Source organism: Dermacentor andersoni, chromosome 8 (assembly GCF_023375885.2).
Source record: "Dermacentor andersoni chromosome 8, qqDerAnde1_hic_scaffold, whole genome shotgun sequence".
In the NCBI taxonomy this organism is placed as follows: domain Eukaryota; kingdom Metazoa; phylum Arthropoda; class Arachnida; order Ixodida; family Ixodidae; genus Dermacentor; species Dermacentor andersoni.
The window spans coordinates 139,832,076-139,845,017 of NC_092821.1; the positions used below are offsets into that span (position 1 = coordinate 139,832,076).

Below are 12,942 nucleotides of genomic sequence, written 5' to 3' on the forward strand. Positions count from 1 at the left end.
TCCCCTTGCAAAGGGCTTAGTAGATTTGGCAAGTATGTCGTCATTCATGCTTCTGATCAGTAATCCATTGTGATCATTTGTAATGGGAAGTGCCTCGGGAAGTAAAATATATTGCACCTCTTGTGAAACTCTGGAATGTTTCAGACATGCTTGATTTGTAATGGCATCATCGACACAATCTCAGAGGTCGTTGGGTGCTCTCACTGATGAATTAGAGGTATGTGATATGATTTGTGATATTGAACTGTGCACTATCTGATTCTGGAAGTACATGAAGGCGAAGGAGCTGACGTGAAATCAAAAGGCAAATAGAAGTCCGGGTGGCCGTCTGTGGTGTTCAGTAGCCAGCAGGAGTGGCCTACTCAAGTATCACTGGGGCAACTGAGAGAATGACTGCTATGTGCTGGAGGCGAACTGGCCATTTATTTTCTAACTAGAGCATGAGGAGTGTTTTTATTTATTTATTTTTATCAAAGTGAGTAAAATTCCGAAACCGAAACTAAGCAAAAATGACATGTATTCGGAACCACACCTTTATGTGCATCGTTTGGACATTCAGGTATTCAAAAGCAGCCCGTTTAAGCCATAAAAACTTGTTACAAAAATGTGTTTGCCATTGACAGTTAACGGCTTCTGTGCCATTTTTTGCATTTTTCTCCACTTCTGATAAATTTGACTCGCCTTGCAAAAACACTCTTCACATAGTACCTGGCACGGGGGTGTCGCTGGCCACCTTGTGGCAACGAGGACAACAAACTCTACGAGTTGTGACATTGCTTAGGTACATTTACTGCGTGCAGTGAATCGATTATTCTAGAAGCATCCCGGTGACATCGAGGCCACAGGCAACCTTGAACTTCTAAACCCCATAGTTCCCTAAAAAAACCACTAGAGGGGGAACACTGACGCTAGTGTCCACGGGAGCTTCGGGCATGGCAGTTTAGCCAGCACAGAAGTGGTGGTTAGTACTTACATGGATTCGAATTCGGCCTTGTGGCTTCGAACGGCTTTGTGGCTTTGCAGAGTGACCATTTCCAACAAAATAGTTTAACCTTGTTACAGCAAAGTCGCATCTGACACGAAGATACCTTCGTTATATCCCCATGTTCGTTATAAGCATACATTTGTTACATGCTGGTGTTGGCAGAAAAGATTTCGCATTTGCGCAGTAACATCCAAGTTTGTCATATTGAGGTTCCACTGCGTTGCATTGTAAATGCAACAATTCGCAATGATAGTGCATGTGTGAAGTTTGTGTTTAAAAAAAAATTGTGATTGCTTTGAAGTTTGGGAAGATAAGCCATAATAAATAATGCCACAAACACGAAAACTAGACATGTCCATGCACTGCCCATTGTGCCCAGGGCAGCTGAAAGATCACAGGGCCAGATTACCCTCGGGTAATTTTTGGAGGAAGTTATGAACCTCAACTCGCTTAAACTGTTGTGACTTGCACATGTGGTGCAGGTGTTGAAGTGGCGCTGGCCTTGTTTCATTGCTTGGTGCAAAGTGTTAAATATCTCGGAATGTGATTTTATTTCCTTGTTTGTGTGTTGCACAGGAACACCTGTCGTACTTCCATTTCGTGGGACGCGTCATCGGGTTGGCAGTGTTCCATGGCCACTACATAGACGGCGGCTTTACGCTGCCTTTCTACAAGATGCTCTTGGGGAAGCCCATCCACCTGGACGACATCGAGGTCGTTGACCCTGACCTGCACCGAAGCCTGACTTGGATGCTGTGAGTCGCCAAGCCAGAACATGTTTGTTTGGCTGTATGTGGGGCAGTTCTGAGAGAGTTAAGTTGAAAATGCATGGAGTGTTGTCTTGAACATGCTTTCAGCATGTCATTGTCCAGCTCCATGGTACGGTAGCGACTCTGTAATTCTGGCTGAAGTACTGTAAGACCCAGCATAATGTACAAATCCCAATATAGCGTGAAAGATATCTCTGCAACAGCAAAATAATACACACGTTGATTTTTGTTTCTAATAAAGCCACCAGAAAACAAAACATTTCAGTCATATGGGAAAAAAGAAAGAAAGACAACTCTTCAGCCCCTACAATGTTTAGTACCCCAAATAATATGAGAAGCAAGTTTGCTGCACCAAAATCTGAAAGAAAACGCTTTCATTATGTAAGGTTATATTTACTGTGGCTTACATTGACAGAAGTGTGGTTGTTTACGTATGGACAAAAATAAACATGTCAATACTGGACCATGGCAAAAATAAATGGCATCGATGCTGAAGAAAATAGAACTGTGGCTAAGGAACAGCATAAGCAACGCGTATGCACAGAAGCGAAGCTGTTTTTGGGTTCTTTAGCACAAAGCGCACCTTTGAAGTGCGCTCCACACTTTTAATTTGTTTTCGATGATTTTGTTTCTGTCATCCCTCTTCTTTCGATCCTATGTTCTGAAATTTTTTGCTGTCAAGGCCACTTCCCGCTGTTTGCTTGACACTTTGCATTGTTCCCTTTCAGGAACAATGACATCGGAGACATCATAGACACAACCTTCTCTGTGGAGCACAACGCCTTTGGACAGCTCCAGGTGCACGAACTGAAGCCCAACGGCAAGGACCTGCCCGTCACAGACGACAACAAGAAGGAATACGTCAGGTATGTGCTCGCCTGTATACGTGTGCCTTTTCTTGCTTTGCCTATTTCCTTCTTTTTGTCCTCCTTTTAATTTTTTGCTTCCTACTTTAGACTTTTCCACTCATTTCCATTGCTGTACACGAGACGGCTGACCCCGTACTCCCAACACTTTTGAAGCAGAGGGTGTGGCAAATACAGTGGAAGCGTCCTTTGTGACGATGTGGCACGAACTTATTTCCGTGTGCAGGTTGTTCGTCAACTACCGGTTCATGCGAGGAATCGAGCAGCAGTTCCTGGCGCTGCAGAAGGGCTTCAGTGAACTCATTCATCCGAACCTGTTGAAGTCCTTTGACGAGAAAGAACTGGAGGTGAGGATTTTCCATTGTCTCCTAAGTGAGATAGATTGGACAGTGATCTTGAGCTCAGCTTTTGACCTAACAAGATTGAGACTTTTGGGATGACTGGTAGATGAGGGAATTTGAATGCATAATGCAGGTTTTTTCAAATTTTTATGACTATAAGGGAGTAACATCATTACACTGCAGAGAACAGCACACTTTTTAGGGTGCAGCTTTGACTCGGAAGTAAAAATTGTTGCCATTTTCGTGGGCATTACTGTTACCCAATGATGCCTGCTGCTGCGACTCGGTCGCTGGGGCGCTCTGCTGCTAAGCGCAAGTTTGTGCGCTTGACTCCCTATCATAGCTGCTACAATTCAGCGGAGTCAGATTGCCAGAAGTCCGTCTATCTCATATCTTCTCCTTGCCCTACTATACTTCACGCATCTGGTGCACGACATGGCTTTCATTGTGGTTGCTGCCACGTCGCTTGTGCACGCAGCTGGTGATTGGCGGGCTGGGCAAGATCGACCTGGAGGACTGGAAGGCCAACACGCGGCTCAAGCATTGCACGGCTGACAGCAACGTGGTCAAGTGGTTCTGGCGAACCGTCGAATCATACAGCGAGGAGCGGCGAGCCCGGCTCCTCCAGTTCGTGACGGGCAGCTCGCGGGTTCCCCTCCAAGGCTTCAAGGCTCTCCAGGGTGAGAATGCTGACGCCAGCAGTAGTTGCTTTGCGCCTTGTCATCTAATCACACGCCGCCATTACAGATAAGATAGGAGGATTTGGTCACTGAAGGAAGCGAACTTCACGCGATGTCTGTCATGCCTGCAGGAGCGAGTCACGTCGCAGTACACGAAGGGATTTAGTGTCACTTTGAGCGAGCGTTGCTTGGTGTTGGTTACATTCTGAGGTTTTCGCGCAAGAAAGTGTAGTGACACTTATTGCAGAGTGTGCTCAACGGCTAGTGCGTTCAACAGCTAGTGAGTTCAACGGCTAGTGCGCTCAACGGCTAGTGCGCTCAACGGCTAGTGCGCTCAACGGCTAGTGTACTCAACGAACTCACTTCACGCAGCCCCTTTGAAGTGTGCAAACGCACGAACACCTGTTGCTGAAGAGAAATGGAAAACAGTGAAACATAGGCTTTGTGCACACACAAAATAACAGAACGGTGTGGACATGAAACGTCCCCTAAACTCAACAATGTAAAACTGCCACCCACAGCTGCAGCTGTGAAATGCATGGCTCGATGTTGTGTGGGCCTATCACAGAGTTGGTGCAATTTGTGTTACGCATAAGCTTGCATTACGATCCTCCCGTGAATGTCACTTCCATTGGCATCGCCATTAAAAATGAAAAAAGAAAGCTGTCTTCGAACTTTCACGTGTGCATCAATCAACACAAGGAGCAATCTAGCATTTTTAATGCTCAATTCCAGTGGCCACCACTATCATCTTGCCTTATGCATTGCTGCGAATGAAAAAAAAAAAAAAATGCCTAGGTTTATAACGGGTGCTGTTGACAGAGCAGTATTTGTGAACACCATATGTGTTTCTCAGAATTAAAAAGGCGGCGCTAGTGATCTCTTTCCAAATATTAATAACCACATTGAAGGGCTTTTTGTAGCACCCAGTCGTCACTGTCGTCCATGCTTAGTGGCGCCGCAATTTACCGCCTAGCACTGAGCCACTTAAGTGGCTTTTGGCTAAATGAAGTGCAGTCAGTCAAGGTGACACAGAGTTTTTGCCAATACAACGGCAATACTGCTCTCTGTTCCAGTGAAGTGTCGCTGACTGGTACATTTTGTCCTCTGCATTTGCGTCCACCAGGTGACATCAGTCGTTTCCCCATTTTCTCCAAGCCAGTTCTGAGCACCAAGTGATGTCTAGTGGTTACATTTGAAAAAAAAACAATTGAAGTTGGTGGCTGAAAAAAAAAAAAACTTAAATTGCGTTCGCACTGTTTGCCGCAGGTTCTACGGGAGCGGCAGGCCCCAGGTTGTTCACGATACACATGATCGATGCCAACACGGACAACTTGCCAAAGGCACATACATGGTGAGTAGTGTCTTCTCTTTTTCACTCTGTCTCCCTCTCTCACTTGCTCACTCACTCTTTCCAGCACCTTATTCTTTGCCTATTTTTGCTGCTGCTGGAATGCACTTGTCTTGCCTGTAATGGATGACTTGCTTTCTTGCCTGTGCAGTTACATTCGGGAATCGTTCACTTTTGCGGTAATGTTGCCAGTTGTTTCGTCTACTGCATCTTATTGTAACGTGCAGGAAATTTTCGGACTCACTTTCTCCGAAAAAAAAAAAAAAAAGGTGCGCTTTAGATTCAGGTGAATACAGTACCTAGACTAACCATTATATACCGGACCTGCCGAAGTCCAATTTTCCCTCCCTATCGCAACCAAAATGTCAGCTGCACTTATTTACTATCTAATATATAGCCCTGTCTTCCTGTCCCTTGATACTAGGCCCACCATTTTTGGTTCTCTTGCTCGTTTCGCAGTCCTTAGCTTCTTCTCCAGCTTCATTGTTATCCAAATTACCATCCCGCAGTGTTAGTACAAGTAAAATGCAACGATTGTACACTTTTCTTCTTCAAGGAGACATAAGCCTCACTGCCTCACTAATCTTTTTACCTTCTTCTCTGTGCAGCTTCAACCGGATCGACCTGCCTCCGTACGAAACACAAGAAAAGCTCAGCGAGAAGCTAACCCAGGCCATTGAGGAGACTTGTGGGTTCGCTGTGGAGTGACTTTCGTTTTATAGTTTTCAAATGCGCTGTGTCATCACCCAAGTCGTCAGTGACAACACAGTGAACGGTGGCACTTCTGACGGTGCGTCACATCACCCCGCAGTTCAGTGCGTCGTGCGTTCTCAAGAGTTGTGTTGCACCGCCTCGCAGTCGGGAGTGGCCCGGCAACACGAAGCAGCTACTGTCTCGGCTGACGCATCCCAGCATGTTCGGATGTGCCGCGAAACCTCTGGCGATTGCTTACTGGTGTGTGTGTGTGTGTGTGGTGTGAAAGTTTAGCTGAGCAACTGTACGGGTCTTCGTTCGTCTTTTTTTTAAATCTTGCATAGCTTTCGGGCTGCTCATGTTGTCGTGGCAATTGAACGAACACATATATACATATACTCACACGAGAGAGAGAGAGAGAGAGAGGATTATCACGTGTGATAAGAAGCTAGATTAGCTGATGCCGAATGACGCAACAAAACGCAGTTGTCTCTTCCCAATGTTTTCTTCCTTTTCTATTTTTTCATACTGCCACTGCCATTACAACGACAGAACAACGAGTACAGTTTTCCTTGTGCTCGTTCTTCTTTTTTTTTTCTTTCAACCGTTGGCCTGCGAGTGTTGCGTTCTTCGTTCAAATTTTGCATTGTACAAAGTCTTCTGTTTGCACTGGTGCCTCGCTTTGCAGCAAAAAGGTGTTCCGCGGAGGATCATCGCAGTTGCTCATTTCTGAGCTTCGTCCCCCGCTCTATGCAAGAACTCGACCCTTGTTGAGGTTTTCGGCATCCTCGTGGTTTTTCGGATTGTTGTTCCAAGTTGACACTGAGCATAAAGCTCCTAGAAGATACTATCTCATTTCTGTACATAGTCACAACTCCTCTCTCGACGAAACACTTTGTCACATATTTTGCTGCGCTTATCTTTTTTTTTTTACCCTGGACGTACCATCTAGTTATGAAGCAACTGGTATTGTTTACTCATCGTCTTACTTCTATTTCTTGCAAGTATTTTGTTGTGCTTTGCTGCTGAAAGCTTCAGTCACTGTTGCCTTTCATTGAAAAAGAAAAATTGTATGTACTATATATATATATATACTGTTCTTTCGTGTTTCTTTTTTTTTTGTTTAAGCAGCATGTGATGAGAAACTAGGCCTCGCCAATCAATTTCTTTAGAGTGCTGTGGGAATGCTTGTCTAGATAATCTCATCGTAAATAGGAACTGCTTTTTGACCCCCCAACAATCTGAATGTTTTACTGGTTGGGACATGGCGGAAAAGTTGAAAGTACTCTGGGAGTGAATTGCATGCAGCCATGAGTAGTCATTGTAGCCTTGATGAACCACATGGGGATTTAATATTTTTTTTTAGTTGCAGTAGTTATCACAGTGCACATTGGTAACCGAAAGAAACAAACATTTGCTGTGATAGCCCTGAAAACGACGAGACTGCTTTTAAGCGTTTACCAACAAATGCCAACCCAAGAAAGCGATTACTATATTTTGTTTAACTTTGTTTGTCGTATGCCGTGAAAAGTGTGCTTGTGTAACTTTTCTTGCTTATAATTATTTTTCTGTGTGTGCTTGCTTGACGAAAGGTGTGTGGTCATGCTTTGTAACTTGGCACCTTATTTAATGGACGGCTTCTATACGGGGTGTTCCACATAACTTTAGCCAAACTTTTAAATTATGCAAATGCCATGTAGCTGGACAGAACCAAGGTAATGTTGCTTGCCGTCTTGGGGAGATGCTGCGATTATTTTTGCATTCCGCCTAGTGACGTAATTATTTTTAATAATTAATCAACTTCTCAAATATTATAATTGGATTAAAAGTGTCAAGGAGAAAATGGTAGAGCAACATGGAAAACTCCTGATACAGCTTTATGTTGAATATGTGCTACATAAAAGTGTTTTTCTAAGCATGAAAGAAGCCAGCGAATACCCACTAAGTGCCTCAAGCGGCCAGTCGCATGGCAATTTTGCGTGTATTTGTGGGCTTCTTTCACGCTCTGAAAAACACTTCTATAGCATGTATACAGAAAGCTGTATTGGGAGTTTCTCATGTTGCTATACAATTTTCTCAATGACACTTTTAATCGAATTATAATATTTGAGAAGTTGATTAATTAATTGATAATAATTATGTAAAGAGGCAGAATGCAAATAATAATTGCAATGTCTCCATGCAACGACAAACAACATTACCTTGATTCTGTCCAGCTACGTGGCATTTGCATATTCTTAAAGTTTGGCTGAAGTTACGCAGGATACTCTGTGTATTTTTTTTTCCTCAACTGCGTGCTTTATTTTACCATTTTTTTACCCACTGTGTGTTTATTTCTTATTTTTTACTATAGCGCATATGATGATGATGATTATTATTATTGCGACTTATTTTTCTGTTGCTTTGGCACCACCCTGTATGGTTGGGCAAAGCAGACGTTGAACTGCACCACTTGTCCGTCTGTTTTTTGGCAACCAGCTGCAGCAACTAGTCCGATGTGCCTCCGCCCCCATTTAACCATGTTTTTTTTGTTATTTCGTTCACGGACAGACGGCATGATCATTTGCTTAGCTAAGCATCCACTGCTTCTTACTCAGCCATTTTACATTCAATTGTGTAGCAAACTGGCACGTTCTCACACGTGACCTCCATGTGACGGTCATATGTTCCCATGCGTGACTGTCACATGTCTGCCCATGTGACAGCCACATTTTCACGCGATTCCCATGTCGCATTTACGTGTTTGCACATATGGCTGCCATGTGACGGTCACTGAGAGTCACATGTCTACACGAGTTCCACGAGACAATCACGTTTGCAGATGACTCCCATGTGACAGTCACGTTTGCATGTGACTCCCACGTGACAGTTACATGTTTGCACATATGAATGTGATGTGATGGTCACTGTAGTTCACGTACTTGCATACGACTCCCGTGTGACCGTCACATGTTGGCACATATTACTCCCATGTGGTGGTCGCACAACTCCGGTGTGGCAGTCACATTTGCACCAGTGACTCCCATGTGACAGTCACAGGCCTTCTCTTGAGCTGTGTGTGCACTCAACCGCAAGTTTGTCTCATAGCAAATGACCACCTATCAAAGATCTCACATGGTGCCCATGAACTTACACTCAGTCTAGCCAGCTCCGTGCGATGAAGCAACAGCTACAGGTTGTGTCAGCCAATCGGAACAGAGAACCAGGAGAAGGGTTCACTCCTTTATCATTCACCTCTAGTTGGCCTCTGTGCGACACCAACTGAATGGACCCGTCACAGAAGGTTTATTAGCACACAGCAGGCGAGCACTCTACAAGCAGCTGGTATTCCATTGCTGAATGGCTAACACAACCCTTAGTCTTCACTGCACTGCACGGAGCTGACAAGACTGAATATAGTACCATTGGATGCACCTGAATGGATTCTTCAAAGGAAGTGTTGCTCCATTCGTGTGTGTGTTCCTTCATCTCTTGTTCATCTTGAGCAGTCATGTGCAGTAGGCTTGCAATGATTCAAACATCAATTATTCTAAATTTTAGTTAACTCATAGGAATATGAGGAATATGGTTGGTAGGCTGCATTATCAATGTGATTCAAAGCCACTTAATTTTTTTAAATTTTGGTTGCATTCTAACATTTTAGGATTAGGCCTGGTTAAGAAAAGAATTGTAACTGACTTTGCACAGTGGAAAATTAAAGATCATGAAAGTTCATGAGCACCCTTGTCTCTAAACTGTGCTGCATGTCCTTAATGACTAAATGAGCTGGAGGGTTACTGTTATTTGATCATTGACATTGCGGAGGCTAAAATTTAAAGGCTTGAAGGCTTGACCTAACAATACTTATTCATTCTGAAGCAAGGGTTTAGACCAGCAAATGTTTGAAGGCTTTGAATGGTTAGACATTCTTGACTCGCATATTTGTTTTCAACATAAGATTGAGCTTTGCTGTCAAAGTTTCACGCCCACAAAGACTTCCCGCACTTAGCACCACATGGTGATGCAAATCTTATAAAAGCTACCATGGCTGCGTGTTTGCTTTCATGCTAGAACCATAACGAGAGTGCTTTGTCTCCCGTCATTGATGCTCCTCCGTTGACAGTTTCGTCGCCAGAGCGCAAAGTCATTTCACATTCCAAGCAAACCAATGGCAGGAAGCTTGCACCCTGCCAAGTTTAAAAAAAAAGAAAGGAATGAATAAAGAAGCGTTGGGCACATTGCGAGCTGTGTGAGACACTCCAATTGTGCTTCAAACCTGTGGCTTGCAATGTTGCACCCACAGCTTGTGGTGGAGTCCATCGCCGAGTTCTTTTCCCGACGTCCGCGCCTTGTGTGCAGAGTCGGTGAACCTATATTCTAGGTTGTCGTGGTGGAACAACCGTGTCTGACAACCGACGCCTCCATTTTTCTTTTTGCGTAGAATCTTTTCCATATCTTCTGACACTGCCATTAGATGGCCCAGGCTGCTCGGTGTACTTATCGAATACCTGACGTAGTAGTTTGCGCAGCCGGCAACCACATAGTATCTCCCGTGCATCTTACACACGCTTGTACAAGTCTTTTTGATGCACTACTGTCTTGCAACCCCGCCATGTTTGAGAGGGGCACAAATGAGTTGTTATAGCTTCCGGCGTTCTTGAAGCTGTGAGAAGCTTCTGATCGAAAGTATGTATAGCCCATTGTTGGAGTGCTTCACGTGACCCTTCCCCCCCCCCCCCCCTCTTGTTCGAAATTTCGAGTTAAAAAGCCTCGACGCTCTGCTGCCTGTCTGCTGACGTTGCACAAAAGCACAGAGCACATGTATGAATGTGTTTATAGAGTTGTCTGTATGGCTTTTAGATTCTGTACAAAGCTAGAGAGGAAACCTTGTTAAAGTACTGTTTTGTGGCACTTCTGGCCTCAAAGTGTCAAAATGCCAATGTAGTTGAAAGTACCGCGCAGCATTGCGCTTGCTTTCTTCATCGTCTCTGTGGTCCATATGCAACCATCCTTCAAGTTTGTGTCAGGAAGCTAGTTGTGTGCTTGATTTCTCTACTCAATTGATAATAGTCACGCGTGGTTTGGGTTTGTGCCTTTGTGTGTGGATACCGTTCTGCTTCCCTGTGTTCTGGTCATACGGAATGTTGCGTCGACAGGGCAGCCCTGTTTAGATGGTGCTCCGCGCTAAACCGGTCTGCACTCGCATTTTGCATGGAGGTGGCATTTTGTGGCGCAAGTTATATTCTATGCCAGTCTCGCATGCAGTCTGCTGAAGGAATGGTGGACAAAAATATTTGGGTTCTCCTTCGTAGAAGAAACAGCACCACTTCCTATTGCCAGGAGGGTTGCCAACTTCATGTTCCATCTCCATGGCGGGTGTTTCGACTTTCCTAGGATAGATGGCGCTACTGTCCCTTTCACCGAGATGACTCAGATGACGCAAACTTCTGGTTTGTTCTGGTTGAACCAGACGAGTATTCCATTCCAAGCATAGTAGTAAACAAAATGTACCGCTGAATGCCAACGCTGTTCAAAATATGATGGCAAATGAACCAGTGGCTGAGACAGCAGAGCCATTTACGCAGGCCTCTCTTTCCGACTCGACACACAGTATGCGCCTCTTATCAGCACAACCCCTAGACATGAACAGTGTCGATACCTTGCAGCTTTTTGTTTTGTGTAGTGGTTACGAAAAAGTAAGAACTTTTCTTTCGTATAAGAGCACTTTCCCGTTCCGTCTGTAAGTAAAGCAAGGAATCCGAAACAGTGTGTGATCTTCCACTGCCACTAAAAACAAAAGTATATGAGTTGCAGCTTTGGAAAGCCCGCGACGTTACACCACTGCAGTTGCACCATGGCTTGTGCCTTGTGACTCTTTTGTGTTTAGGAGCCGAGACGAGTTTTATGTGGCGCGAATGTTAGTGTTGAGTGCTTTAAAGGCACATTTTTGGCACGCTCTTCCACACAGTGTGTCAGCTGTTTGTGTCAGCACATTGCTTTTCATGTATAAAACCTGTCTACCTATATTGACCTGGGTTTGCGCCTCAATGTCCTCTTCGCCCGAGAGTCCCGACAACTTTAGACTATAATTCCTTGAAATACTTCCATTGTTTCCTACGATGTGTACGGCAAGAAGGATGTGCGAACACCATGCAAAATAAAGTTGTACCATAAAGAATAACTTGTGTTGTGCGTGCTATTATAAAGAGGTTTAGCTTGCCCGCACGTATTACCATTTACAAAATGCCGGAGTAGGTGGTGTCCAAATCACACCCCCGGCGACGGATCTCTCGGAGCAATGGAAGCCAATCTCAAAGTCCATGTTCCTGTCTACTGCAAGCGTCGGAAGCGATTGCAGGAACCAGAAACGTGTCACAGTCACCATGTCTGGGACACCACCTATACAAGAGAGGTTGACATGAGTAGTAACGATGCTGACGTCATCTTGTGGTGTCATTGATGTCGCAAGATGGTTAAACCAGTAAAGGTTTAGGCAAAAAAAAACATGATTTTTATTGAGATATCCTACAGGAGTGGGGATAACAATCACAGGCAAGGCAAATATGCACAGTTGAACTGTTACAGGTAAATTATTTAAAAAATGAAAGCGAGGGTACATTGTGATGCATACAAGCAAGCTCAAGAAAAAAAAATAGAAAAACGAAGAGAGAAAAAAGAAAACTAGCAATTATTCATTTTAGTGGTTATATTATTTTCCTTTGACAAGAATAGCATAGAACAAAAAAAGATTTCTGATGCTGTAGTGGAACAAACCACCAGGAGAGGCTATAAGCATTGCTTCTGTCCATGGTTACAGTGTTCAGGTATTCCACAAACTGCGGCATGTATAAGACAGGCTAAAAGTTGCCAATATGATTGTCAATGTTAAAATGCAAATGAACACATTTGCTGCATTTGATTTTGTTGTAGCTATTTCATGCAGTTTGCTCGCAATTTTCAAAGCTTGCAAGAAGGTAAAATTATTGGCGAGTTCTAAGCTTGAGGCAAATTTTTTTAGCAAAGGTGGCATGATGTCTTGTGGCTGCCACTAAAGTCATTAAGTGCAACGTTGCTTTGAAGTCTTGTACAAAATTCTGCTTGCATATTTGTAATGTTTGTTTAGAAGGCAATGAAGTTTGATATTGGGTTAAATTAATGTTTATGAAACAGACATAAGGAAAAAGAATACCCACCCAGGCAGCATCCTTTTGCTGTACAAGTTGTTCAGTTTAAAGTGCTTTTGGATTTCCCTTAATCATTTAATTGATCAATAAATG

At 43.9% G+C, this 12,942-nt stretch overlaps 1 protein-coding gene across 1 annotated transcript in view; it reads left to right on the top strand.

Annotated features, from left to right (window-relative positions):
• Smurf (SMAD specific E3 ubiquitin protein ligase) overlaps positions 1-11,846 on the top strand; it is a 110,496-nt gene extending 98,650 nt beyond the window's left edge. The window contains exons 14-19 of the mRNA XM_050173916.3: positions 1,562-1,740; positions 2,484-2,621; positions 2,848-2,968; positions 3,441-3,642; positions 4,912-4,996; positions 5,602-11,846. Of these exons, the coding sequence (XP_050029873.2) occupies positions 1,562-1,740; positions 2,484-2,621; positions 2,848-2,968; positions 3,441-3,642; positions 4,912-4,996; positions 5,602-5,701 (825 nt within the window). The 3' untranslated portion in view covers positions 5,702-11,846. The remainder of the gene's footprint in view (positions 1-1,561; positions 1,741-2,483; positions 2,622-2,847; positions 2,969-3,440; positions 3,643-4,911; positions 4,997-5,601) is intronic.
• Positions 11,847-12,942: the final 1,096 nt, after the last annotated feature.